The sequence below is a fragment of the Motacilla alba genome, chromosome 7 (genome assembly GCF_015832195.1).
Source record: "Motacilla alba alba isolate MOTALB_02 chromosome 7, Motacilla_alba_V1.0_pri, whole genome shotgun sequence".
Classification (NCBI taxonomy): Eukaryota; Metazoa; Chordata; class Aves; order Passeriformes; family Motacillidae; genus Motacilla; species Motacilla alba.
In genome coordinates this window covers 16,377,355-16,405,201 of record NC_052022.1, presented here as the reverse complement: position 1 = coordinate 16,405,201, position 27,847 = coordinate 16,377,355, and the positions used below count along the sequence as shown (strand labels likewise).

The 27,847-nt window shown below is 39.7% G+C and overlaps 1 protein-coding gene across 6 annotated transcripts in view; it reads left to right on the top strand.

The window, feature by feature from the left end:
• The window catches only part of ITGB6 (integrin subunit beta 6), a 59,551-nt gene that overhangs the window by 18,746 nt on the left and 12,958 nt on the right, over positions 1-27,847 (top strand). For 2 of the 6 annotated variants that reach the window (XM_038142547.1, XM_038142549.1), the window contains 11 exons: positions 9,164-9,240; positions 9,980-10,059; positions 12,822-13,026; positions 13,961-14,207; positions 15,073-15,238; positions 15,762-15,923; positions 16,679-16,774; positions 20,525-20,614; positions 25,243-25,377; positions 25,587-26,004; positions 26,456-26,678. In XM_038142547.1, the coding sequence (XP_037998475.1) occupies positions 9,180-9,240; positions 9,980-10,059; positions 12,822-13,026; positions 13,961-14,207; positions 15,073-15,238; positions 15,762-15,923; positions 16,679-16,774; positions 20,525-20,614; positions 25,243-25,377; positions 25,587-26,004; positions 26,456-26,678 (1,883 nt within the window). In that variant the 5' untranslated portion in view covers positions 9,164-9,179. Of the gene's footprint in view, positions 1-8,828; positions 9,060-9,163; positions 9,241-9,979; positions 10,087-12,821; positions 13,027-13,960; positions 14,208-15,072; positions 15,239-15,761; positions 15,924-16,678; positions 16,775-20,524; positions 20,615-25,242; positions 25,378-25,586; positions 26,005-26,455; positions 26,679-27,847 lie in introns of those variants that run through there. The other 4 variants (XM_038142550.1, XM_038142548.1, XM_038142551.1 and 1 more) reach the window with 4 other exon arrangements.

Below are 27,847 nucleotides of genomic sequence, written 5' to 3'. Positions count from 1 at the left end.
ATTGATTTTCTGGAACCAAGATTGCTATAATTGTTATCATTATAGTATAACAGATCATGTAGAATGTTACAAAATAATAGATGATAACAACATACACACACACACACACACATCAGTATAATCAGTAAAAGAATTCTAAGAAATAGGAGAGGATATTGGGGGACACTTGTAAGTAATTTTGATGCCTGGTTCTGAAAAGCAGAGCATGGTGAATAAGTTAAGGAGAAAGAAATATCAGATGGAAGAAAAATGGACAGGCAAAATCAACATTGACACATGTGGGAATGTGGTGTGTGTGGCCTGGGTGTTAGGAATAAAAGGAATGTGACACTTTAAAAATAATTTGCACATTGTCATAGAAGATGAGATGAGATGTTCGTGTACAAAAACTGCAAATGCAGGCTAGAGCTGCAGGATCCAAGGTGACCCCAAATCTTCCACGATTAGTGAAGGATGGTGGATGGGTGATCTATGACTGAAACACACTTAAACTAATGTGTAGTCTTTTAAGAAAACTAGAAATAAAACCAGAGAGAGGTGGCCTGGGCAGGATGGAATCTGTCAAGCTAAAGGTCTTCTGAAGGGCCACTCAGGAGCAACATTTTCCAGAGAGGTCTAACTCGGATGACTGCAGGCATGAAAGAGAAGCTCCCAAGCATTGCCTCACTGCGGGAGATTTTAACTCGTCAGAAATAGAGTATAAAGCAAATGTTGCTGATAACAGTAAAGCCAGTTATTCCAGGGTGTAATAGCTGGCAGATTGCATCAGCAAGCAGTCGCTGGGCTACCATGATACTATTCTAGGTGATCTTTGTTAGGTAGTGATGACATAGAGCAGCTGGTTGTAGAAAATAACCGAGCTAAAGTTATCCCAACTTGGTTAAATTGAAAAAAAATGAAAGAATGAATGAGAATAGGCCCGTTGGTTTCTCAAAATTTATCCTTGTGAAGTATTGTACCTAAAGAAATTAGTTAGTGATATTAATTGGATGAAGGCTCCAAGCCTATTAAAATTTAATTTAAATAATAATTTAAAAATCTCTAATTTGTACTGTAAGGAGACAATGAAGAGTGCTGCTAGCACCTTACAAATCCTTAAAAAAGAAATTAAAATATTAGGTGTGAAAGTTAAAATTAAAATATTAATGTGAAAATATTAGTGTGAAAGCCCCCACCATACCAGATCATCAGTGAAAATGGTATTTTGAGAACCTGGAAGAGGAGGGTGCAGTCAGATCTGTCAAGTTTGCAGACATACCATCTGTAACAATATTTGAAAAAGTGTAAGTTTCTCCTATCACACAAGTAAAAGGGAGTCTGGTAGGTGGCAAGTACTCTCTCTCTGGTAGAGATTAAAGACTGTGTAGGTACTGCCCAAACCAAACAAATGCTGTTCCTTTTTTTTCTGTAAAGATGATGGTCCAGATCTTGGAGAAAAATGGAAGCATCTGTAGAAATAAAAGCTAACATTTACAAATCTTAAAAATTTATAAACAAGGTGCAGTAGGCCCATAGTGAAGAGGTGCTTGTTATCCATCCTAAATTGCTCAAAGAAGAAAAAATAAATTTTCAAGTGAAGGATAAAGTTTTGCTTTAAAGATCTCCCAAAACATAGGAGAAAGAAAAGGCAGAGGAAAAAGTAACCTGACTACAGCTTCATTAACTAACCTTAGTAATCATGAAATTTCGTATGCATTTTGCAAGAAATAATAAACAGTTGCGCGAAGATAAAATACAGAAAACTATGAAGGAACTGAGACCTGGAGGTGTCAGGTAGAATTTAATAGTGCAAGTGCTGGATCACACCCAGACTGCGGTAAAAATGATTTCTGTTGTAAATTGTGGCAAGTTGGTTGGGTAAGAGGAAGACCAGAATGTCTTGGTCAGTTGTGGAAGGATCCTGAGAGAACTGAGGCCGAGCCATGGGAAAAGCCAAAACGGTCCTCCCTAGATATCATGTAGGAGACTCAAATAAGGGAAGCCTGAGCACAAACATCATTGTAGGAGGCTCCTCTGGTCAAAGCTTCTCTGGGTACTGAGAACAGTTTGTCAGCCATAATTAGGAAAGTACATTGAAGGAAACGCAGAAAAGCAGTACTGGAGAAAACAAAGAATGAGGGATATACAATTGCTCTCTATAAATACATCAAGGGGAGGGGAAAGAAGGGCAGGGCAAATACTAGGGAGGAAAGAAGCTATTTAAGTTGCCAGACAATGTTGTCATTAAAATAAATGGATATATATTGAAAGTTAGTCCATCCAGGCTGGAGCTGAGGCAGTTTCCAGCTATGAGAAGAACAAAGTCTCTGATACAGTCTTCTAGTAAGAGTGACAGGGACAAACCACTGTAGGTGTGGGTATCACAGTAAAATGGAAGTTATTTGCGTGCAAATGGGATGATACAATTCACGTAGTTCTTGCATAACGGTGAGTAGAGCCACTTTCTCTTTGCCTCTCTGCCAGAGAGTCAAGCAGTCTGACAAGACTTATGGTGGATTTCCATAAGTTTATTAAGACAGCTGTGTAAGGTGAAAGGACGTATTTTCAGTATCTATAAGAGACTTTGCAGTGTTGTGCCCTCTCATTTTTATTACTGTGGCAATAGTACTTCTTGCAATTTCTGTTGATTTATTGGTTCTGACAGAAAGCATGACTCTATGGCCTGTGTCATACTGACATGCTACAAAATGGTAAGAATTAACTTTTTTAAAGTCTGTTTTAAAATTTTAATCTGTTTGTTAACTGTCAAACTACAGCACAACAAACATGAGATAAGAAGGATAAGATATCAGTGGATCTATCAGTGGATCTAATATTATTGACAGCATTTACATGATTAATCATTTTGAACTCTTGGAAAACATTGTTAGAGAAAATCTGCTCTGCCTTATTATTTTGGTATTACGCAGCAAAATACTTGGAATTTATTTAGTTTGATTTTATTTTTATTTAGAGGTGGCTCTATTTACATATTCCTAGTTTTGCATGGGTTTATTGGATATTTAATATTGGCAGTTAATATTGACCAGTACTTTAAGAATTGTAGAAGCAGTAATCATTCTGTATCATATTGTTTTTCCAGTATTCCTGTTTGCATGTGAGCAGACACTGTTGGTTTAAATTTCCTTCCTGCTTTCAGAAGAAACACATAAGAATAAGGCAAGATTTATAAAGTACAGTAATAATTTACACTGATAAAGGTATTGCAAATGATTCCTGACACTTCAGAAGCTTGTAACCAAGCTTATAAAAAAGACAATGGAAGTAATGTTCTGTTTAATGTGAGAGATGGAATTTGAAAAAAGGATGCAAACAAAATTACAATTCTAATATAACGTAAGTGAATACATAGTTTTACAAAGGTGTGAATACCTCCAAAGGTTTTTATATAAGTCACAAAGCAAAGTATTATTAAAAGGTAGTAGGACTCTCAGTATCACCTTTTTCCCATCTGAGTTTGAGAGTGCTCATTTTCCTCCTCCAGAGGAGCATAGTAGCCATAAGATGGCAGCACTCTGCACAAAAGGCTTCTGAAACCATAAATTCTGCTCTTTTCCCAAAAAGAGACGGCAGCCGCTGGCGAGGACGCGTGGCCTGAGCGCTGGGTGTCTGTAAAGGGAACCACACTGGCCCAGCCCAGAATGGCTCTGGGAGGCTTCAGAAATGGAGCTGCTTTCATGCAGTACCTGAGCCCACTTTCTCACTATTTAGCAGCTGCTTAGGTGCTAGGCTAAGCATTCTGTTTTGCTTATTCTAAGAGAACCTTATTCAAACCCTGTTTTTTAACAAAGCACTATACCTCTGTCTAAGCACAGGAAGGTCAGCTGTAAAATTATTTTCTGTGCGTAAAACCAGAGCATTATCACTTTTTTCAAGCGATTTAATTCCAGCTCCATAGTTTAGAATTTACATATGGGTGGTCAGGCCTGAAGACATTGTGTTTACCCAACTTTACAGTCTTTCCAAAAGCAAGCCTGGCCTGCTGCAGGGCTGGGATACAGGGTTGCCTTTCCCTTGGTGCTGTTGCAATAGCAAGGCCTTGTCCCTTCTGTGATGGGACCTGCAGGTCTGGTTTGAATTAAGCATTAATCTGAACAAAGTAAGTTATGAAAAGCTCTTCAGCTAGAGTGCAGGGGTCGGAGAAGCTGTGGAGTCAGCGTTCAGTGTAGTTCCCATCCCCAGCATGATCACCTCCCTGCACTGATCTTGCTCTGCTGTCTCTGCCCCACATTCTTATAGTGTAGGGAAAGCAAGGGGTGCCGTGTAACCAAGAAAAGCAAACACAAACCAAAGTGAAATTTGAGGGGATGTGAGGAAGTCCCTGGCATAATTTGAGTGTCGTGGGCTGATTGGCAGTCCCATGCCATTTTCCTACGAGTTCCACCTGAGCCGTTCTGCAGTTCAGAGGTCTGATTATTTCTCTTTGAGTGTGAGAGTGTTTTCAAATCTGAAAAGCAAACAAATCTTTCACATTGCTCACCCATGCCAAAAAACCTGAGAACAAAGGTTTCCTCACCAGCCCTTGGCTGGAACCAGCCAGGTCAGAGCTGTGGGCAAGGTGAACACAAATTGAAAACACCTTGAGTTTCCTGCCTGCTGCTCACTGTAGAGTTGCAGAGCAGTCCCTCCTCCTGCCTCCTCTGCCCCTCTGCTTGTTCAGAGGCAGGTTGATGACTTCATTCCCTGCCCTTCTCTAACAGCAGCACTCTGCTCCGGAAACAAGAGGAGACCAGAGCATGAATCACAACCTGAGTCACCAATTCCCAACACCTTGTTTTGCTCAGAGCTGGAGGGAAAAATTCCTCTCCTCTGTGTGATTCTCCATCTCCTGTGACCCTCCAGAAGAGGCTACAGACACCCCCATGCTTGCAAACAGCACCTGGAGGGTAGGAGAGACCACATCTCTCCGGGGTCTGTGGCAGTGTTTTGGCCATAGGCCCCTAATGGGATATGAGATTAGTACACGCCAAAACACAGGAGCTGGAATGAAGCAGCTCCATCATTGTATCTGGTCAGATCTTTACTTTCAGCAAGCTCCAGGTCACTCATACAGGACTCAAATGCTTACAGCAGTTTCTTTGAATGGATGTAATTTTCTGTTGGAGCAATACCCATGTCCCAGCATGATGATTAATAAAGAAAGAGAGAGCAGATGTATCAACTAAAAAAAACAAAAGCAGCAAAATAATTAAAGAAGCAAAAGTTTCTGCTTTTGCTGATTTGTTACTTTCACCTTCACTGTGAATTTCCCCATAAAATACAACTGTTTGTTAGGGATTGTTGCTTCCTCTTGAAATGTTTTTGCCAGCTCTCCCTAAAGCATTGTCAGATCTGTACTGCAGCAGAGACAGGACAGTCCTTGCAGTGCCTGTGCAGTACTTGCATGTGGTTTCTGTCTGTGCTGGACTGGCCTGTGTGCAGAGCTCTCACACCACTGTGTGGATACTCACATCATCTCTTGCTCCTCAATGATGAATCAAAGTTTCAAGCTTAGAAACTTTTTTCAGCCTCGATTGTTTAGCTAACTGACAGGCACCCTCTGAAACATCTGCCATTGCTGTTCTTTGGAACTGGGTCTGTCACGCTGCTGGGGCATATATTTCTGTGCAGACTTTCCAAAGAAAATGCTTTCCATTGCTGCTGGCCCAAGAGTATGGAAGCACTTGAATATGCAGCTATGGAACATATGTCTTCTTTGGGAGAGAAGTGTTTTAACCTATAGACTTTTGTAGAATCTTTACTTACTACCTTTCAGGTTAAAAAGTTTGACTGAAGTCTTAAAGTCTACTTTGATTCCCAGCTAGAGATTGCCAGGAGCGTTGAGGATTTGATTGGGAAACCAACCAGACAGAGAATAAAGTCACCAGATGATTCAAGCACAAAGCAACCTGCCTCTGACCTAAGGAGTGCAGCCCTTTGCCTCTCCCCGATGCATTGATGAGTAGGAAAAGTGTTGGGGGAGGGAGACTCTACCTCACAAACTTGAGAAAGCTTTTCTCAAGCGCGAGAGGTGTCTCCCTGCACCTTTGTAAATATTGAGAATCATCTCAGCTGGGGAACATTCAGACTTTAAATTGCTCCATATTTTTCCAGGCTTTCAGGGTATGAGCGTGTATGACTAGATCACTGGGAATTAAGAGCTGGGTTGTGTGTGAAGCTGAGAGGTCAGGGCTATATTTGTGCCAGGAATAGAGGGAAGACTTGCATTGTTCAGCACTGTCTACACTGAATGATAAACAGCTGTTTTCTGTTCTAATGTGTCATTTAAAAACTGTAATTCTGATTTAATAGAGACAAGAATTTGCTCCAAAATGATATAGTGGCTGATGGAAACAATCATAATTGTGTTCTTTCTGTACCATAAACTTCCTTTTTGTTGTATTTCATTGAATTAATGCCTTTAACTTCGGTGGGTGATGCGAGACTGTATTAAAAACCTTATGAAGAATGGGAACCCTGTTGTCAAATCAAGTAATGCCATGACCCCAAAGCATTTTACACATCCTTCCCACATCAACATGGCTACTCCAGATTAAAATTCTACTCTTCTAGTGATAATTAAAGCAATAAAGCATTGATCTAGTAGAGGAACTTCCTGGTCAACTTACCTTTCATTTTCACCGGTGTTGTTTCAAAACAAGAATCATCTGTCTGCTTCCTGTCTAGGCATTCTTACCTTGCCCAAGGTTTACTCTTGGTGCGCACTGTATCTCTTTCTCTTAGGGTCCTGCTCTCAATTTTTTTTCCTTCTCTGTTTTTGTTGTTGTTTATTCTGCTACTTTCTTTTCTTTCTCTGCTCTCTCCAGACAATCCAGAGAGATCTAATAGATCTCTTAATAATCTAATAGATTCCTAATAATTTGTCGAGACTTAGCTATTTTATTCAGGAAAGGCTTAATCCAGATAGTCTTTGGCAGCCACCTCACTCAGAGGCAGGCACTCAGCCTCCAGCTGTGCTATTCTTGCCAAGACCTATATAAAATACTACCTCATGAGCAAACGGGGAAGTGATAATATCAAATAGAATTTGTAAGTTTTATGTAGGCTGTGTTACTAATTCTCTCTACACTTCAAAGTTTTATATCTTGAATCCAAGAATAAGTGTTTGCTAATTGCCAGCTGTTCAGCTGGCTGGTCCTTATTTTGAGACCCTGCTGGTGGCCGAAGCACTGCCACCAAGCCCTGTGCTTTGAAGTGCTGCCCTTACCAGGGGCCAGTAGCCCGTAAGAGCGACAAGGTGACCTTCTACACTGAAAGGGAAAGCACGGGGTTCTGAGGGGCTGCAAGGCTGTAGACATAGTAACAATCTTAAAGGACACATACACAAATGTCAGTCAGACCCAGGGAAGTAGGGTATTTGAGTGGCATATTACAGGAGGATGTTTTTCTTAGCAAGAGCAAACACTTTTGGTGGATTCCACTTCTTTTTGACCTTTTGTAATTACATAGAGTGTTCTCACAGAGTTGTGTCTTCACAAACTGAAGGAACATAATCTAATCAATACTTTTTTCATGCTACAGAAAATTGCTGTAGCTGAGCAAGTGCTTTACAAAGGGCACTCTGAGGCATAGAGAGCAGTTGAAGGAGACTTAGGAATGTTGTTGTAAATAGAAATGTTAAGATATGGTTCCACAACAGCCTAAACTGTGCTAAATTTGGCCTAACATATTCTCACCTTTCCTGCCAGTTCTGCCTTGAACTCTGGGCTGGGCAGCCACAGGGTTTAAGGGACAAAACCAGATGAAAACCAGCCCTCCACCTTCCCCACAGAAGGTGATTGGGTTTTGGTTGGATCAGTTTGAAACGCAGCATGTTTGGACATGAACGATGACTTGTGAGAGCAAAGGGGTGGGAACACAAGGGCAGAGCAAATGTGGTTCTGGTCTAATCCAGTGTGAGTTGCTATTGAAACTACTCATAGTCTGTGTAAATACTAGTAAAATTGGATGTGCCTGGGAATATTTCCAGGCACTAGAATGAGATTGTCTGTGCTATTAGACTGTTAAAATGCTCCCTGGCATGAATTTGACCTCTTGAATTTGACTCACTGCAAACAATTTCTGGGCACAATTTGGTTGCTAGAATGGTCCCAATAGGTACTTTGCAATCATAAACTCAAGTCTTTCTGTGCCAGTTGGCCTCAATGCCCAGGAATGTTTCAGGCATGTTGAATTTAACTAATACAGACCCATCCCTACTTTGACTATTGCAAATCCTTACGAAAAGACAGGACTCATCTTGAAAAATGATTTTTAAAACAGATACTAGCAGAGCATAAAAGATGGGAAGACACGGAATCCGGAAATAAAGAATTTTATTTCCTTTTAATAAGGTGGTAAGAAATACATATTTTGCGTTCATTTCAGGCTGGGAAGGTGGAGGAGAGATAGCAATAACTTGTTATGCAGTTGCTTCTGTGCTGCAGAACATTCAGTCACTTATTAGGCAGAGTTAGGGCTGACATGATTCTTTTTTCAAGTCAGTTGCTGTACTGGGAATAAAATTATTCCTCCTTCTATTGATTAAAAAAAAATCTACAACTGCAGCATTTGCCTTTCAGTTTGGAATGTTAATAAAATCAATGTACTTGGTATCTTGAAGTACTGAAGCAAAGTCCTCAATTTTAATCTGTGATTAGTTTGGGTTTTTTCCCTTCACAATTGCCGGTATGAGTTTCATTCCACACCAGGAAATCTGAAAAACTGGGATTTTTTCTTCTCTCCAGGTATAGTCATTTGGCAATCTTAATGATCCATCTCCCCTCGGGGCACAAATAAGGGTGTTATTTTGAAGGAGCTTTAGAAGGGCTGTTGTACAGCGCAAACACGGTCTCTGGGCTGGGTTGCTCTAGGACCCAGAGTGACTGGGACTGACAGAAATCTTCACCTGAATGAATTTTCCCCGTATGCCTTATAAGGAGTCCAGGAAAACAAGGAAGTGATAACCATGTTCACGTTACTGTGTGCACAGCTTGTCCTCTCTACCTGCCCAGGTAGCCCTTGTTTTCACTTTTGTTCATGGTCCGTCCCGCTGGGGTTGAAGTTTCCTCGCGATCCGTGTACGTGACATCTGGAAACATACCCTCCAGGAATGCGTGGCTTTTACAACATTCTACCTTTATGCAGATGATAATTAACAAGCTATTATTTTTTTGTCATGCAGCCAGCACTGAAAACGAATGGGGATTGAATTGCTTTGCCTCTGTTTCCTATTTCTGCAAAGAAATAACTATGTGCAAGGTAAGGCTCAGGGGCAGGGAGATCCATTTCAAAACCATTTTGCATTGTTTCTTGCTTGAAGTTGACACGAAATAGCTTTCTGCCTTCTGTATTTAATCTTTCCTTTCTATTTAATGACCTTTCTTTGACAGACTGCTGTAGGGCTGCATTGTCAATTCATCTACACTTCGGTGGTCATTACATAGCACAACAGGTCTGAAAGAGACAGACATTCGAGCAATTTTGTTTTCACTAATCACAGTTTGATCTGCTAAGAATCTTTCCTATTATACATATGGCTGAGTGTTTCTCTGGTAGTTACACAATGGACAAAAATCATATCAAATATCTACAGAGCTGAGTGAAGCAATGTTAGGCACACAGAGTGAGCATAAATCTGTTCTTTTAATATCCCTGTCTATGTGGGAAATTACTTACCTACACCATACCAGAAACACATGTAACGCTCTATCAGGTGCACTGGAGGGAACAAGCTAACGTGTTCTAAGTGAATGCCACCCATAAAGCACGCAAAAGGAGGTATGTTAATTGCCAGCAATTCTGAGGTTTTAATCTTTATTGGAGAGTTAATCTTTTACCAATAGAACTACTGTTAAGAAGAAATTTTATCAGTAATCCTAAATATGGCTAAATATGTGCATTTTTCACCACCCACATTCTGTAAATGACAAGTTTCTTCATAAATTGAATGATTCAGCATAATATTAACAGCCTTTTATCTTCTTGGATTTAAATTCAGGGACCTGTTCTCAGGAAAGCACAGTGACTTGTGAAGATTGTTTGCTTTCCGGACCACACTGCGCTTGGTGTTCGCAAGAGGTAGAGTGATAAAAAAAGTATTTCAAAGTAAGACTTGAAGTCTTTGTAGTCACTCTGAGTGACGATGAAGTATTGATTTAATTGGGTCAGCCCAGGGTTTTGTAACGCATGCAGCACTTAGTGAAGCCTCCCAGGGAAGCAGAAGTGGAATTTAATCTACTCTACATGGTCTGTTATTCATTGTATGGTTGTTAAGATGTTTGTTTGTTTGTCTGTCTGTTTGTTTGTTTTCTTGTTTGAAAAAAAACCACGAAAACATCAACCTTCCAAATCTAAGGCAGAAATAGAAATGTTATTGGGGGTCTCAGGTCATCAGCCCGAGGGCTGGCTCACGCCCAGCTCTGATGATGAAGCACCAGACACAAAGTCAGAAGCCAGAATGTATCTTACAGATTACATGCCAAGCCAGACAGTTCAAACAGAAGGTTTGCAGGTATCAACAGTGTAAAAGTTTGCAGATGTAAAACTTCCATCTAGAAATTATTAATCTGTGGTTGATTTTAAGAATGACAACAATCTCAGCTTTATCATTCGTATGATATAGATGTGTTTTGGCTAAAACATTGGACCTAAAAAATATATCTGAATTTGTTTCGTATACCTTTGTTTCAGATTTTCAGTGCAACCCTGGGGAAGTGACTTCACATTTCTGCTTTTAAAACTTTCTCCTATAAATGTTGCTAAATAATATCTCCCCACTTCACAGTAAATATTCTAGCCCTTAGGTCATTAGCATTAACAAGATAGTCAGCTATTGACAGAAATAAAGCCTTTTTGATTTTAGTTTCTGGATTGCACCTTTGCTGCTAACAGTTTTTGTTGGTTTTGGGTACAGCAATATGACACAGCATGGGACTAAAATACTCTTTATGAAATAGCTCAGAAAGAAAAAACTGCATGTTTTAAAAAAAAATCTAAAAAGACAGCTTTTGCCATTTGCAAACCATATTACCATAGAGGGCAAAAAGACCCCACATTAGAGTGTTTGCAGTAGTCTTTATATCTGTACTATAAATCAGGATTTTGTTGAAATTGGATCACATTATTTTGACTACTGCCATTTATTTTCAGGGAAAAAAAGAGCCCAATATAATTTATTGATTAAAAAAAAACCCAAAGCCAAACCAAACAAAACTGAGGAACTGTTGAAAACTTCACTTTAGTAAACATGATTTTTCTTCTTTGTTCATAAGCTCATTAATTTCTTTGTTAGAAAACAGCAGATCAAGCGTGCGAAAGGCATAGGAGCTTTAGAGTCAGAGCAAACAAAAGCACCTCCAAAGAGACCAAAGCTGTTTTCTATAGGATAAGAAGACACTTTGTAATTGTATTGTTTGAAATATGAGGTTGTTTCTCCACACATTTTGAAAAGTTACAAACTGTGTAAATAAAGGAGACAATATGGATCTCCCTGTGAAAGGTTTATAATGGTATGTGTAATTTATGTGTGCTGTATTCAAGAAGCAGTGGGCGAGTTTTGCCAAAGCAAAGGCATCAGGTTCAGTCTGGAGAATAATAAACCACTGTTCCCAGCAGGTGCCTCAACACTTCCATGAAAATATAAAAGATCCCTGACAATTTTCAGGCATGAAGGGTGATATTTTGGTGGAAAAAGGGTCATCATTCTGTTTTTAATAGGTTTAAAGTAAACCTGTTTTTTGCATGGAAAGTTTTGCAGTGACTGAATTTAGAGAATATTTGTGCCTTAATGGGTTGCTTGCCCAGACCTAGGAGAAAAGAGCAGATGCATGGTATGGTTCCATGACATCTGCCAGGAACTGAATGTTTCAGAGCTGATTCTGCCAGGCTTTGCCCAGGCTTTGGTCAAAAGGACTGGCAGGCCAGAGCAGTTTCCAGGACACACCTGACTGATTTTGAGAATCTTAACTCTAGACATAGCTCTGAGAAATGGCAATAAGGCACAGAAACCTCTTTGTAAAAGTAACCATTAACTTCACCACCATGTGAGGTTAGTACCTACCCTGTAGCAGTGCTGTGGAATGGAATGCATATCAATGCTCTGAATTGGGTAATGACAATAAACTGCGAGATATCCAATTGATATCTGTAGGCTTTTGATTTCCTCTGGCTGGTAGAAGATCAAGGAGGATGCTGGGCCAAATTTAGGTGTGGGGATGCTGAGACCATCACTGGTGCTGAGGAACAGTGGGGACAGGCTGTGGTCACTGCTGGGCACCAGGCAGAGGGATCAGGACTTGATGCCTGCTTCAGTGAACCGGTTAAGTGAGAGCTGAGGAGAAAGTGTAGGTCAGAAAAAAGAACCAGTAAACACAATCTGTTTGTCACAAGTTGTCCAGGAGTTTATTATCAGCAAGGCCTCTTCTTTTATTGCATGACGTGCTTCAATCAGCAGTTCTAAACTGTATTGGAAAGACTGATGGATTTGTGGCATAATCCCGTGATAGAAAAACCAGTAGCTCAGAGGGGCTTTGTGCTATCATTCCCAGTACTGTGAGAAGCCAAATGCAGTGAGTGGCACAATTCCCATTCCCCAACAATAGAGCAGTTTCTCCCAGGATAACAAGTGGGTGTAAGTTACATTAATTATACACCTGTGTGACATGACCCATGAAGGGCAAATTTGGGTTTCTGTGCCGCCTATACCTAGTTCTGCACTAGTTTGCACAAACTTGCACCTTTGTTTCCATTCCCTGAGTTAGACTGACCTTTTGTGGGGTAGGTGCTTGTGGCTACTCAGTAAAAACATTTAACTCATCCCTTCCGTCTTCTGTTTGCATTAGAATTACACAGACTCGTCTGGAATTCATGGGAGGTGTGATACCCTGGAAAACCTTTTGTCCAAAGGATGCCAGCTGAATTTGATTGAGTTTCCCATTTCAGAAGTAGAAATTCACAGAAATGACCCCCTAACTGCATCATCCCAGAAGAACAGTTCTGATGTCACACAGATTTCTCCCCAGAAATTAACTCTGAGGCTGCGACCAGGTAAGTCACAGATCATAGGTTTATTTCAGGCAGTGTGATAAACTGAAGCTTCTTGGATTGAACAAGCTCAAAAATATCTTGACAGAATAAAGATGAAAACCTGTGTTGAGTCCAAAATTATCTGTTGACTCATCTCATGAAAACTAGGTTCAGCTGCATTCAGAATAATTTAAGAATTTAAGTAGTGCTGGGTACATCATAAAAAAAAAAAAAAAAAAAAAAGGATATATATTTTTAGTTCCTCTCTTCTCTTGCCAGTGAAGTGGCAGGGAGAGAATGAAAGCCCCTGGCTCCTCCCCAGCTGAGCTCCTGTGCCACTCCCCTGCTGGTCTGGCAGAATATCTCAGAGGCAGCATAAAATCTTGCTTTGAGGATTTACAAGATACCAGTGGCATTTATGGTAGCATTCCAGAACCACCTTGGGGTCCCTCAGATTTGAATTTTTCCTGGAGAAAATTTGGAATAAAAAAAGTAGGAGACATTCAGTTAGGTCAGGTCACAGTATTGGAACTGAGAATAAAATCTCTGTGTACTCTTTGACTTTGTTTAAAATTTTAAAAGATATGATAGGACCCCAAAGTGCTACCTCTAGTTTTAATTAGCTTCATATCTAAATTTTCTAAAGCTGCATACTGCTGAAGGGATGTTTTCATATTTTTTCAAATTATAGCGATAAATTTTTATTCTGTGCTTATTGGCATTACTGAAGAACTGTAAACCCCCCCCCCCAACCATTGGAACTACTTGTAGTTTTTCAGACCCTTATTTGAGATTTTTTTGTTGACAGACAATCTTTGAAATATTTTTGTTTATGCTGCTGGTGGTTTAAGATACAGATAATTGTCACCACATTGAAGTTTACAAAGAAATTGGCATTGCTCATGTTTTCTGCACAGAAGTGTTGATATGTTCCACTTTCCCCTGACCTTAATAGGACATGAAGAAACAATACAGATTAAGGTTCGCCAGACTGAAGATTATCCAATTGATCTCTACTACCTCATGGATCTTTCAGCTTCCATGGATGATGATCTGAATACAATCAAAGAACTGGGTTCAACTCTTTCCAAAGAGATGTCAAAACTGACAAGCAACTTTAGACTGGGGTTTGGATCTTTTGTTGAAAAACCAGTTTCACCATTTATCAAAACTACAGCTGCAGAAATAAACAACCCTTGCAGGTAGGCAGGGAAAGTCCCAACATCTGTTTGCATGCCAACACTGTCATTATCTTTAGGCTAAAATCAATTTCAGCAGCTTCACTGGAAGCTCTCCCCTCCTCCAGCTGTAAATGAGTCAGTTTGTGGAAGAAGATTTAGTTCTTTTAGTTTCACCTTCTGATCATCCTTCTGTTGAGTCTTAAGTTATTAGGATAGAAGAATCTGGCATTGAATCTGCTTTTTAGCTTTTGCTGCTAGTTACAAATGTGTTTAATATGTTAACAAAAAAGTATGTGGCATGTAGTTTTTGTATTTTTATTTAACTTCTTTCATTTTCTAGAATATATATAAAAGAATTTTATGAACTATACTAAGGAGTTGCAAACTCAAACCCAACACGGAATACCAGTTTCATTTAGCCATCAATGCTGTTCTTCTACTTTTTTCCCCCCTTAAGGTCTAGCAGTCTCCCCAGCCCCTGGCTGCCCTAGCCCTTAGCTAACCTGTGTAGGGGAGAAGCTGGGCTCTGCAACCTGGAGCCAGACTGCAGCACCTTGGTGGTTGTCTCTGAGGGCCAGCAAGGAGCTACAGATCCCAATATGCTTCCAAATATGAGATCAAGGCACAGCAGGAGGCATGGCAAGGGCTGCACATTGGTGACTGGCTGAATTACTCTGCTCTAGGAGGCATTTCCCAGCCTTTATGCAGATCTTTTCCATTGCCCAAGACACTGAATACTCTTTAATTATCTTAGGTTTTTCACCAATTCTTCTCAGGCAGAGAAAAGAGACAGAAGACCGAAACTAATCCAGGCAGCCCTCTGAAGCAGCCATTGCAGTGATTTTGCACTCTCTATTATCCATAAGCTGTCTTGCTCTTCTTGCAGAAGTGTGCCATACGAGTGCTTACCCACCTTTGGATATAAAAATGTTTTGCCACTAACAAACGATGCTGAAAAATTCAATGAAATTGTGAAAGGGCAGCGAATTTCTGCTAATATAGACACTCCAGAGGGAGGATTTGATGCAATTATGCAGGCAGCTGTTTGCAAGGTAATTGAAACTTCTAGGTATAATAACATTCTGTACATTATCTCTTCTAGTATAATATATTAGTATTTCAAAGTGACAGATTCTTTTTCAAAAAATTTTAACACAAACCAAGAGCCTCATTAAATTTGTGTGAAAATACTTTTGGCTGTACAAGTAAAACATGCATATTGCAATATTTTAGCCTAAGTTTCCTTTTAATTGCCAGGGACAAATAAGCCCAAATATCGGTATAATTACTGTGTCTGTTTTTCTGTTTAAATATTTTTTATTAGCTATGTTTAGAGTAGTAAGCAGATTGACATGAACATGGCCAACCCATGTTATTAAACACAGGCATGGGGAAACAAAATGTTAGCCAAAGACAATGGAATGAACATTATCTCTCAGGAGATGTGTTGCCTTAGTTACTTCCTTGAGAATTATGCTATTCATTCATTTTGTGACACTGTTCTCCAAATATTTTGCTGGTTTTCTATGTTGTGATGCAATATAGCTTGCTAAACTGATGTGTTTTAAATGACAGGAAAAAATTGGCTGGAGAAATGATTCTCTGCATTTGTTGGTGTTTGTGAGTGATGCTGATTCCCATTTTGGGATGGACAGTAAACTGGCAGGGATTGTTATTCCTAATGATGGGAACTGTCATTTGGACCACAATAATGAGTATTCCATGTCAACTGTTCAGGTAATTGCCTACAAATTTTGTACACTCTCACATTCTGGAAATTTAAGACTAACACGAACAACTTAGAAAATTAGTGAATTGCACTTTTAGCACTGAAATGTGTAAAAGCTGGGAAATCCAGATATTTCATGTAATCTATTTTATTTGTAACTGCTTGTTTCAAGGAAGAGAGAATAGTGTATTTGTATGGAATTAGGATAGATTATAACTAAGAAAAAAGAAATAAAAAAATATGATTTCTACAACAGGAAAGCCCATGGAATTAGACTAAATAGTATTTCCTTCTGCAAGGAAGGCAAGATTTGCATTAATTATGTTCCCTGAAAGGATGTGAATTGAGGACCAGTTCAGGAATTTGCAGGACAGTGTTCCTGTGTGATAACATAGCAGTTTAAGATTCAGTGTTCAAAGCTACTGAATATATACATTATGGTGTTCATTGTAGGACAAATACCATTGCTCTGGTGCATTTAATCTTTGGATTAAATATATATATATAACACAGATGCTACTGAGCCAAAGCCCCCACTATGGAGTCTGGCTCTGCACTTTTCACAGAGGGGTTTCCTTAAAAACAACATCAGGAAATTATGGGCACTATATTTTATTTTGTATATGTGTATTCCTAATTAAAGTCCATACTACACAGAAAACAAAGTGTTCATTATGATCACTTGAATGTGTCTTTCATGGGAGACAGGAACTGAAAGCACATGAGAAACAGATTTATGTGCCTCCCTTTTGTTTGTTTGCAGGAGTATCCAACAATTGGACAATTAATTGAGAAACTCGTGCAAAACAATGTTCTATTAATTTTCGCTGTAACAAATGAGCAAGTTCACATATATGAGGTGAGCAAACTAAAATGTTCAGTTTGGCAGTGTTTGTTTTAAAGTTCATTTTTTTCACAGCTGATACAGTAATTCTAGTACTAAGGACTGAATTCTAAAAGATATTTATATAATAAAAATAATTAGGAAATTGTGTATCAGAGAAAGCTCTTCTGCTTGAGTGCTTCTTCATGTATTGATTTTGGTGTTCTAAGGTAACTTTAAAATCAGATTTCAAGTTGAATCACACTAATCCTTTAAATCAAGGACTGACAAACTATGCATTGCTAAACTATTCAGTATCATCATTATGATTAGCTTTTGTATTTTATAAGGCTAGAGGAGAGCTGAGCCTTTTCTCACTTTTATAAAACAAAAATATACCTGAAACATGCAGTTATCTTCATGCTCAGATCTGAGATCTTGGCTTGTTGGGGATTTTTTTCAATTTTTCTTTATTTCCATGACTCTTTAAATTCTTATTTCATTTTCTGTCCAGTCCTGCTCCTGGGGAAAAAATCTTCACACACTAAAAGAGATTCTAGACAAGAGTTCATTGTGGGTAATAAGGGGTTTTGAAGCTTGGCTGTCTGGCTACACCCTGCTGTGTGGAAGGGGACAAGCAGAGAGAAATTGCTTGCCCAAATTTATTCAGGTTGGTTGAGAGGAAGCCAATAAGGATGATCCTGCTGCTGAAATAAGACTGGCTTTCTCAAGGAGAAGCCTTTGCAAAGCATTCTGTATTATCACCAGAAGTACAGTAATGAGGAGAGGTGCTCCTCTGCTGTGATTGCCACATGGAAGATAGGAAAGAAAGAGAAGGGGGAAAGAGAGAGAAGCTGAGTTCCTTGAGGTAGTCACCAGTAGGATGGTTTTCTATTTCTGTCCTCTGTGTAACCCAGGGAAGACCCCCAAGTACTTCTGCAACTGATTCTAGAGGTGGAGCTGCTTTGAGTAAGACTGATGCTCCAGCTGTTTGGCAAAAGTGACAGGAGTCACAAACTGCATAAACTGATTATCAGATTACAGCCTTAACAAGGGAAGGAACACTCTTGAAAAGCTTCAGTGCTGAAGATTCTGTAGTCTCCCTCAAAAAACCCTTCCATTTATCCCTCGAGGTGGAAAGATTCTCCCCAAATATCTTATCTCAAATCTACTTGAACTCAGCTTCTAATTACATGAGATACCAATACTGACTATTGCTATTTATAATTGAGCTCTCCGGGACAAGCTTACATTAAAATTACTGTGAGGACTTAAAAAGCACCTCTTTAAATATACTTGATAGATTCCATTAGTCTTAAGTGCAGTGTTCAGACTGTCAAATATATATTTTGTATTTCTAGCCCTGCATAATCCCCAACAATTTAGCCAAAAATAATTCAGTCATGTAATGTTTTTGACCCTCTTCAACTGAATTTTCATTTTATTCACTTACATGTGTATTATTATCTAACACAAATCTTAGGGGTGGCACAAGCACACAACATCTATGCTTGTAACAGTGCTGGTGTTGTTTTTGAACCTTCCATGCACCTAAAAAGCTACTGCACAGTAACCTCAAGGGATTATTTCGATCTGATGCAAGAGAAGAGAGAAAATTCTTTATGCTGAGCCCTGATAAGTGGAGATTATTTTTTAAAAGGATTTTTTTTAGAAAAGGTATTTTATAACACATTCATCTATGTCTAACTTCTAGGATCATTAGTCTCAGCTGAGTCTTGTCCAAGCACCAGGGGATGTTTACATTCTAGAAAAACTATTCACTCAAAAAGCATCCGTGAATATGGCAAAAATAATTATTTTTTAACAAAGCCTACTTTGGTACAAAAGAAAACACCAGTCTTTAAGCTTTCATGAAGTAGTTGCTACTATTGCTGATATTATTTGTTTTCAAGGAAAATTCTTAAAAAATGTATTCAAACTCAGATAAGGAAAAGACTCCATCTTTAGTTCTGACTAAGCAGCATTTCTTTTGAAACAAAAACTACTCTTTTTTGGATGAATTATTTCCTTTTATATCACAGGAGAAATAGGTTGAAAATTAGGGTTTTAGGGTGTATTACACTGCTGAAAATTGAATTAAAAATACTCTATTCTCCACACTCATACAGATTTTCAAATTCTTTTTATATATTTGGCATAGCACACTATTTATGATGAAAATTCTTCTATCATTTACACTGCTAAAATATAGACATAACCCCACTGAGGTCAAATATATAATTGCCAAATTTCTTTTACATGAATCAGAGTATCCTTATAAAATGGCAGTTCAGCTTTTAATGAATACTTGCCGAAGGACTAAATTCCATCATATCCTTTGGATATATCCTTTTGCAATAGCAGCACCCCAAAAGCATCTGTCTGCCTCACCTTGGCAAGGGTTGAACAGAAATATTTGCTAAGTGGTGAGGTTTAACCAATGGGCTGGAGACACACACTCAGCCTGGGCTTGAAATACCATCCTTGTATCACCATGCAGAAAATTTCTGTTCATAGAGGAGAGATCAACCAAAGTGTTCAGAGCAGCATATCCTGCTGTTTGTTTTGCATACCACAGATTAATGGGGACTGTATTTTAAATTCCAGGTTTGTAGTCTTTTCTCTCAGAAGGTCCACATGTACCAAACACAGAGTTTCAATATTCCAAGAATACTTGAGAGGGCACAGGAGGAGTCAGGAACGCAAAGTCGCCAGCTGTAACGTAAAATGCAGTTAATCCCACTGATTTACAATAGCACTAGAAATCTAATGAATGATAACTATTCCATGCATAATACATAAAGTAATCACAAAGCTTTTGGAGATATGAAGGATAAGAAGGATATAAGAGTATCAAATTACCCATGTTTATTAATAGTTTTCTGGATATTTTCCTTTTATTTAAAATAACAGCATTGATATGATAATGTGTAAAGGAAAACTGACGCTACAATGCTTTTTTTTAAAGATGAACACATTGTTTTCCAAAGGCATGGGTTAAAGCAAGGGAAGTTCATCTAGTTAACAATCAGGCAAGGCAACTTTTAATTCATGGTATTTAAAATCTAGCTGGCAGATATCATGTTAGTGTCACAGTACAATTTAATGCAAAAATAAAAGAGAAATTTTCACTGAAATAAATTGCTACATTGGCATTGTATTATTCACAGAAATTCAAAATACAATCCATCAGAGCCACAGAACACCGAGATACATGCAAAGATAAAGAAGTCACTTCAGTTGGTGAATGTAGGGTCCAAGACTCTTGAGCAGTGCAACAACAGTAGAGCAGCTGAATCTGTTTCTGGATATTTTTAATTAAGGGAAATACAACTGTTGATAAAACAGTTCCTTCCTCCCTCTAAATTTGAAAAGTTAGAGCTTGAAGGATACTATAGTATCAAACTTCCAATCACATAGAGGTGATTTAACAATATATGTTCAATGAATTTTAAATGAAACCAGCTCTTCTCCATCTGACTTTTTCATTAAGACACGTGCAATGGAGACAGCAAGAATTCTTGAAAATGTTACTGCTATTTCTTTCACTTGGCTTCAATCTGCTTGGTTTTGTTGTCAGCTCCTTTATTTTTGTTTTTGATTTTTTGTTTTGTTTTGTTGGTGTGTTTGTTTGTTTGTTTGTTTTGGTGTTTTTTGGTTGTTGGGGTTTTGGGGTGGGTTTTTTTGTTTGTTTTTTCTTTCTTTGGGTTTGGGGTTTTTTTTAGATGGTAGCTCCTTGTCACCTAGACCTCTGTTGTGCTTTAAATTCATTTTTTATATTTCCAGAATTATGCAAAGCTTATTCCTGGTGCTACTGTTGGACGACTACAGAAAGATTCTGGAAACATTCTCCAGTTGATCATTGCTGCATATCAGGTAAGATGGGTGCAATGCAGCTTCTTCCTTCATGTTTACATGCTCAACTTTGGTTTGCAGTTTGGTAAAAAGACGTGTCTTTGATTCCTTTTATGAACTGATTCATTTTATGAAACTGAATGATTACACCATTTTTTATGTTGGGTGCTGACCTTAACAGGAAAAGTGTTCACTCTCAGGATTAAGTAAGCACAGAAACAAAATTCCTGTAACCTTCTGTCAATCCTTAGTTCTGCTGGAATGCTGAATTTATATCATTGTGTCATCTGCATTGCCTTCTTCATATTCCTGTATTTTACACCTACTCTTAATGGTCCTTTAATATTCAGGTCTCTCAGTTCCACATCTCAACAGGGACTCAAGTCTCTCCCTGTTGGTAGCTGCCACCAGAGCAGACAAACAATTGCTTTGCAGGAATATCTGGGGGAAAAAACACTAATCTGTGCTCAGTGCTCTTCTCGGCTTTAGCAATTTGATGCTGCCTCTGTGAGGCCGTTCTGAGGTTTTCAAAAAGAGCAATGTGGGAGCCAACAGGGGTTTGTTTAGGTAATGCCAGGACTTGAATGGGTTTGTTTAAGTAATACAAAGGAACACTTTTAATTATGTCAGGAACATAAACACAGCACTGCTCTTCAGAGCTTTGTTTGTAAAATGCATCCTGGCTCCCTGGTTCTCTCTGTCAGAGAAATGTTTTTAGGCAGCTGTACAGATCTTTGCACAGATGCATCAATTCACAAACACGCTGATATTCCACAGATTTCTCTGTTCCGTCTCAGCCCATTTTTATTAAAAACCTGCTCTACCAGTTGTCTACAATGACAAATAATCCTTTGCAAATAGCTTAGGTTTCTTTCCTTATTTTCTTCCTGCTCTTCTTTCTATCACCTGAATAAGATAGTCATCACTGTGCCAAAATTACTTTGGTCTTAGTGATAGGAAGGAAACTAAATTCTTCTAATTCTTATAAAAGCAATGAAGGCAATACAATTTCTGAATTATGACTTTTTAAAATGAAATACAAAATACCAGGAGTTTCTCTATTTTATGAAAAATTATGAGGAGAGAACTTCAGGGCTAATCTTAGGAGTGTACAAATTTTAATAAATAAAGATGAGGAAATTTTCTTATGAGCAAAGTTATTGCTAAACTTTGAGTGGCAATAGAATTTCACTTCTGGATTCCAACCTGCTCCTAGTCACATCTGGTTCCTATCAGCATTTCTTCAAGCTGGCAGGCTAATGTATAGACGCAGGTTCCTACATTTAATAGCTAAAATACCATTTTGTTGTCAGTAAGTAATGCAAAAAACACAAAAAAATTGTCCCACTGCTGTGTCCTGGTGTTTTTGCTGTAACATAAGTTGCCTCACTGGAATAATGAAAATGTGAGGAGTGAATCCTTGCCTCTTCCCTTTAGCATCTGCTTATGTTCCTATGGCCTATGATTTTTCCCTACTCTCCTTTTTAAACCTGCCAATATTTTTGGCTTCTCTTGCCTTCTATGACAAGAAGGGGTTTAGTTCCACTATCTCAAGGCACAATTTTCTTATTCCTACTTTAACCTACCTCTAATGCTTTTAATTTTCACTGAGTGCACCCTAGCTCCTGAGTTGTGTGGTTCAGTGAATAACAGCTCTGCATTCACCTTATCTTTGTGTCTTCATAATTTCATTATATTGTGTCACTGAGACACCTTCCACCCACCAATCTTCTCTCCAAATTAGAGTCCCAGTCCTTTAAGTCTCCTTGGCTGCTCCATCCCCTTGGTAACTTTATCTGCCCATCTGTTTACCCTCCCTGACTCTCATGAGTGCCTCCTGAGATGTGGAGCCCACAAGAGCTTGCAGCACACAGTGAGGGCACACTAAGGTTTATACAAAGGCACAGTTATGTCCACTGCCTTGTCCCCAGCTTCCTGGATCCGCTGGCTTTTTAGCTGCTGCATGCTTTGAGCAGAGCAGGTCCCAGAGTTGGCAGTGGTGACCGTGATGCAGCTCCCGAGCCGTTTGGGCTGATCCTGTTCTCGTCTGTTCCACGGGCATGGTGTGGAGGAGCTCTGAGCTCTGTGCTTGCTGCCCTGCAGCAGGGGCAGGGAGGTGACTGCAGGAAGGGTGCTCCTGCCTTTGGGCCATAACTTGTCACAACCTCATCCAGGCACAGCATGTCTAGACCACGCACCAGACATGGTGCAGAGCTGCACGTACGTTCTTAAAATCCCACATTTCTTTCAAGATGTAAGAAGCGTGCAAGCAGCAACACGTCACACTCAAAATTTCCCAAAGTCCATTTTATTACACTTAACCTTAAAGGTTAACAATCTTACTGTTTTGTGATTCAAAAATCTTCCAAGCAGGAAGCACTAAATGCCCCTTTATTTGACAGGCGTAAAGGTACCTGAATTTTTTTCATCTGTGAAGAAGGAAATGACAGGAGACCTACAGTTGAAAATCTCATGCAAAACAGAATTAATACTACTTTTGTTAGAAACTTTTCCTTATACTCTCAGAAGTGTAATTCAATGCCCTGTGTCTCTGCTTCTTCACTCACAAGAAAAGGAATAAATAACCTTTTGCTCCCTGGGAGTAGAGTTAGGCTAAATCTTTTAACTCTTTTAAAGTATTCTTGAGTGTTTACTTGCTGTGTGAACACAAGGTTTGCTAATGCCATTCACCATGTGCTGCCATCTAAAAGCTTCAGAGAGGAAGTAAGCAAGTTAAGAAAGTCTGAGCTGTCAAAATATTTGTCGCAAGGAGTTCTCGTGTTCTTTCCAAGTATGGTTTATTTTCTTCTGTAAGCATATTTCTGCCTGCTTTGTTTAGCATTGAATTCTGCACAGCTTCGTGTTGCAGAGCTGTAGGCTAAAATGCTTTGTGACAGATAGCAGGCCATTTGATTAAAGCCATCCAAAGAATTTAAAATTTCAGAAAAATTACCCTTTTTTCCCCAGTTTGTAGTCCCCACACTTACACAAAAATGAGAACAAGAAGTAATGTATTAGAAAGGACAGGTAACGCAAGGGCACAAGTATTTAGCACATCTTTGTCTGTTGTTCCATTCAGAAAAATTTTTGAACCACAAATGTTTCTCTGTGAATGGCTTAAAGCTGCTATTTGCTATTAACTGTCTGCTATTTGTCCTCAAACTATGGCCAGACAGCTTAGTAGTTTTAAAGCATCATTAGAAGTACTCACATATATTAGGATCTAAAAACCTTGAATTTATCACAGTTTGTGTTCATTTTCAGTTCTGTAAGATGAATAATTTGATCTTTCACAACAGCAAGGCACATTCAAACGACCCAATACAGACTCCAGAATTCAAAGTATTACAATTTGGTGTTCAGCAGCATTTAATTTTCTCTCTGTTGCACTCTGTTTGCACCTTGCAGTTTTGCAGCTAGTGGTGCTACATCCTGCAACATAAGCACATGCCCACAGTCACAGCTTTACCTAGAGATTTGCTGTTTTGGGTCCTTTTGGGAGAGCCCAGCTATGACAAACAAATTATTACTGACAACCCTGCATTTTTTCAATAGTGACACAAGCACCTATCTCCAAATCAAAGGGAAATGGAAATTTGGACATATCCAAACTTACCAGCATTACAAACCTGATGCCCAGGGCACAATTTTACAACCCTGAGACAAATTTCCTAGGAATCCAGAACATGTACATAGGATAGGGAGTTGTCTATGCAGGTTTATACCTATTCTATTTTAACTTTGATTTACCCCACCAGACCTTTAGTCCTTTGAGTCATCCTGCTACCTTGAGTAGAATGACTCACTGAAGTAAGGTCAGCAAGTTCTCTGTGCTCTGATTGAAGGGCAGGGGGTATTTTGCAAGCAATTAAACTTCTGTGAGCACAAAGTCAAGTCAGTGAGATGTTTTCTCAGCAGCTGCTGAGGTACTTTTGAAAAAATTCCATTTACTGGATCCACAGACTAATGAAGTCATAGGGAATTTCCCCATGGCCTGTAATAGGCTTTGGATTAAGGTTGTGTAAGCAAAGTTGCTATAAAATATTTTAAAGACTTAAAATGCAGATACCTAGTACAAGCGATTTCAGAAAGACAGTTTGTGACTCACGAAATGGAAGTTTGATGAACAAATTAATTTAAATAATGGGGATGTTGTTGAATACAGATTAAAATAGCACAAACACTCATAAAGCAGGAATTTCCATTGTGAGAAGAAAGGAAGGGAGGGAGAACTATTGACACAGTTTGGCTAATCAGGAAAAGCCCAGACCTAGCAATGCAATCAGGGATGCAAATCCACTCCTCAGAAAGCCCAGACCTAAAACCTGCATCAGTCAGCAGAGTTATGAAAGGTGATTTAATAAAACATTGAGTTTGTTCTCCTGGAAGGGCAGGAAATAAGCCCTGTGATAGCAGATATTAAAGTGATATCGTCATTGCTTTCCACTGAAAGCTGGGTCTCTCATAATTCGCTTTCTTTTGCTCGTTCTCCATTTTGCTTGCAATAGAGAGTTCTGTAAACAAAGCGCCAAAGCACGAGTGTGCTCCTGTGTAAGGATAAATTACAGACCACGTTCCTCAGATGTGGAGCACTGGCAGCACACGGCAGTGTTATCACTTCCATTCATCTCACATTTTTTTCCTTGAAGGAGCTGAGGTCTGAGGTTGAATTGGAGATCCTGGGAGAGACGGAAGGGCTCAATCTCTCCTTCACGGCCATCTGTAACAATGGGACCTTTTTTCCACATCAGAGGAAATGCTCTCACGTGAAAGTGGGAGATACAGTAAGTGAAGGACATGTTCTCCAAAGACATGAAGTTCATATAATTTAGGACCCCAGGGTAGAGTTTGCTCTTTATTAAATGATCTTCCTCCAGACAAGTCACCAAAAAGCAGGCAGTATCTATGACCCTCTTGCTCTGTCCTGTGCATGCACTTCCAGAGCACCCTGCAGAGTTCCCTGCGCTCCCAGCAGCCCCGTTCTCTCTTCCAGGTCTCTTTCAATGTGACTGTTAGTCTCTCTTCTTGTGAAAAAACCAGAAGGCTTATCAAGATAAAACCTGTGGGCCTCAGCGACGTGCTGGAGATGGAAATCCATCCCCTGTGCAGCTGTGACTGCCAGGCCAAGGCCGAGGAGAAGAGCCCCAAGTGCAGCCAAGGGAAAGGCTCCCTGGAGTGCGGGGTGTGCGTGTGCAGCCCCGGGTACGTGGGGCCGCGCTGCGAGTGCCACGAGAGCTCGCTGGGGACCAGCTCCTGCCGGGGCCCGGCCGAGCAGAGCTCCTGCAGTGGGAGAGGCGACTGCTACTGCGGGCAGTGCCTGTGCCACCCGTCCCCCTACGGCAAGGTCTACGGGCCCCGCTGCGAGTGCAACGACTTCTCCTGCGTCAGGCACCGCGGCCTGCAGTGCGCAGGTACGGCCCTCACGCTGCTCGGGGGTCCCCACTCAGGGCTTTCCGCGCTCAGCCTCGGCTGGGAGCCTGTGAATTTGTGTTTTCACCCCGTGTTCGGTCGCAATCAATTCAGTTTAAAGAATTAATAGTTATGAACGGTCTTTAGGCTTAAAATAATTTCGGCCATGCCATTATAAATAGGAAGTATTTACAAATTAGGCTGTGCGCTGCCAGAAGGCGATCTGCACGGAGGGCTCTAGTGAAGAGAATGGAGCTGCGCTGGCTTACAGCCAGGATAAGCAAAAATCTGATCCTCTGCCTTAAAACTGAAGATTCTGGAAGAGAAAGATATTAGGAAGAAGAGACGGAGAGAGCAAAATATTTTCTGTTAAAGAGAATAATTTAAAGATCATCCTTCAGATTCTTTTTGAATTATCAGTGACTGATTTGAAGTATAATAAATGTTTTCCAGGCAATGGTGACTGTGACTGTGGGGAATGCAGGTGCCACAGTGGATGGACCGGTGAATACTGTAATTGCACAACTGATACCAGCACCTGCATTGCTGAGGATGGGACGCTGTGCAGTGGGAGAGGTGAATGCATCTGTGGGACATGTGCTTGCACCCATCCAGGGGCTTCGGGCCAAATGTGTGAAAAATGCCCTCTCTGCGGTGACCCCTGCAGTTCCAGATGGTAATGTGGTGGCTTTAAACCTCTGATGTTTATATCATCCAGGTATCTATTTCCTATACTGCCTCAGCAGTGTGTTTACTGCCATGTCTGTAAATTGGATTTACAGACCAGAACCCAAGAGCTTCTTTGTCCTTTGAGGTGGGTAGCCACTACTCATATATCAACCATTCATGATCATTGCTCTTGTACAAAAGGACTTTATGTGAAACACTTAAGTCAACTTCGAGCAGCACAGGTAAAACTTTACACTTCCACTGCTGTCCCTGGCTGTACACCTAATCAGAATGGTGGTCTTATCTGACACTTATATGGCCTCAAAGAGAAATTTGGCATTTATATTACCATTCTCATACATATGAATGAGTAAAGTCATGTTGTCTACTCAAGCTTTACACCTTCCCAAATTCACAGTCTAAATTCAGTTAAGCTTGGCTAAATTATAAAGGTGTAAGTATAATAAACTGGATAATAGTCTGGGAATGATAAGTGGGTAGCTGTATGTCATATATAAGTTGATGATAAATTGATTGTAAATGGTGAAATGTCTTCTGTCCACTGAGCATACTCAATTTATGTAGCTTTCCGGCTGTGATGCAAGGTGTCCGCTATTGTGCATGACAGGAAAAGCAACTAAAAATACTCAGGTTGTGAAGATGACCACTCTAAGTACACCATTGCTCATGCTTCTATTACATGAGCTCTTGTAGGGCTGCAGTCCAAATGGAGCAGTTTTCAGCAGAAATTTAAGCTAGAAGTTGGATTAGACTTCTCAGAACACACGTTATTAATGACCCTGGCTTTGCTTTCTGAGTGCTGAGCAGTTCAGGTTGCCTGGTTCATGATGATGTCCTGTCTCCTTATTCAGAGCTGAGACCCATTTCTCTCCCACACTGTGTTTTCATGCCTGTCACTGCAGTTTGCAACGTATCTGAGTGAAAAGCTATTCTATGATGTGATTAATTCATTGATCTCTTTCTGTTAGTGCTAAATTTGCCCTAAGAAAACTGAGCTTCTCAGTATGCTCAAGGAGAATTTCTGCATGCAACTGCTCTAAAGAAAAAGGACAATGCTGCTGCTTTGCCCTGCCCAATTTGGCTAAGAAAAAGAAATATAAAGTTACATGATAAGCATTACATTAACCCTTTTAAACATGTATATTGTATGCAGAG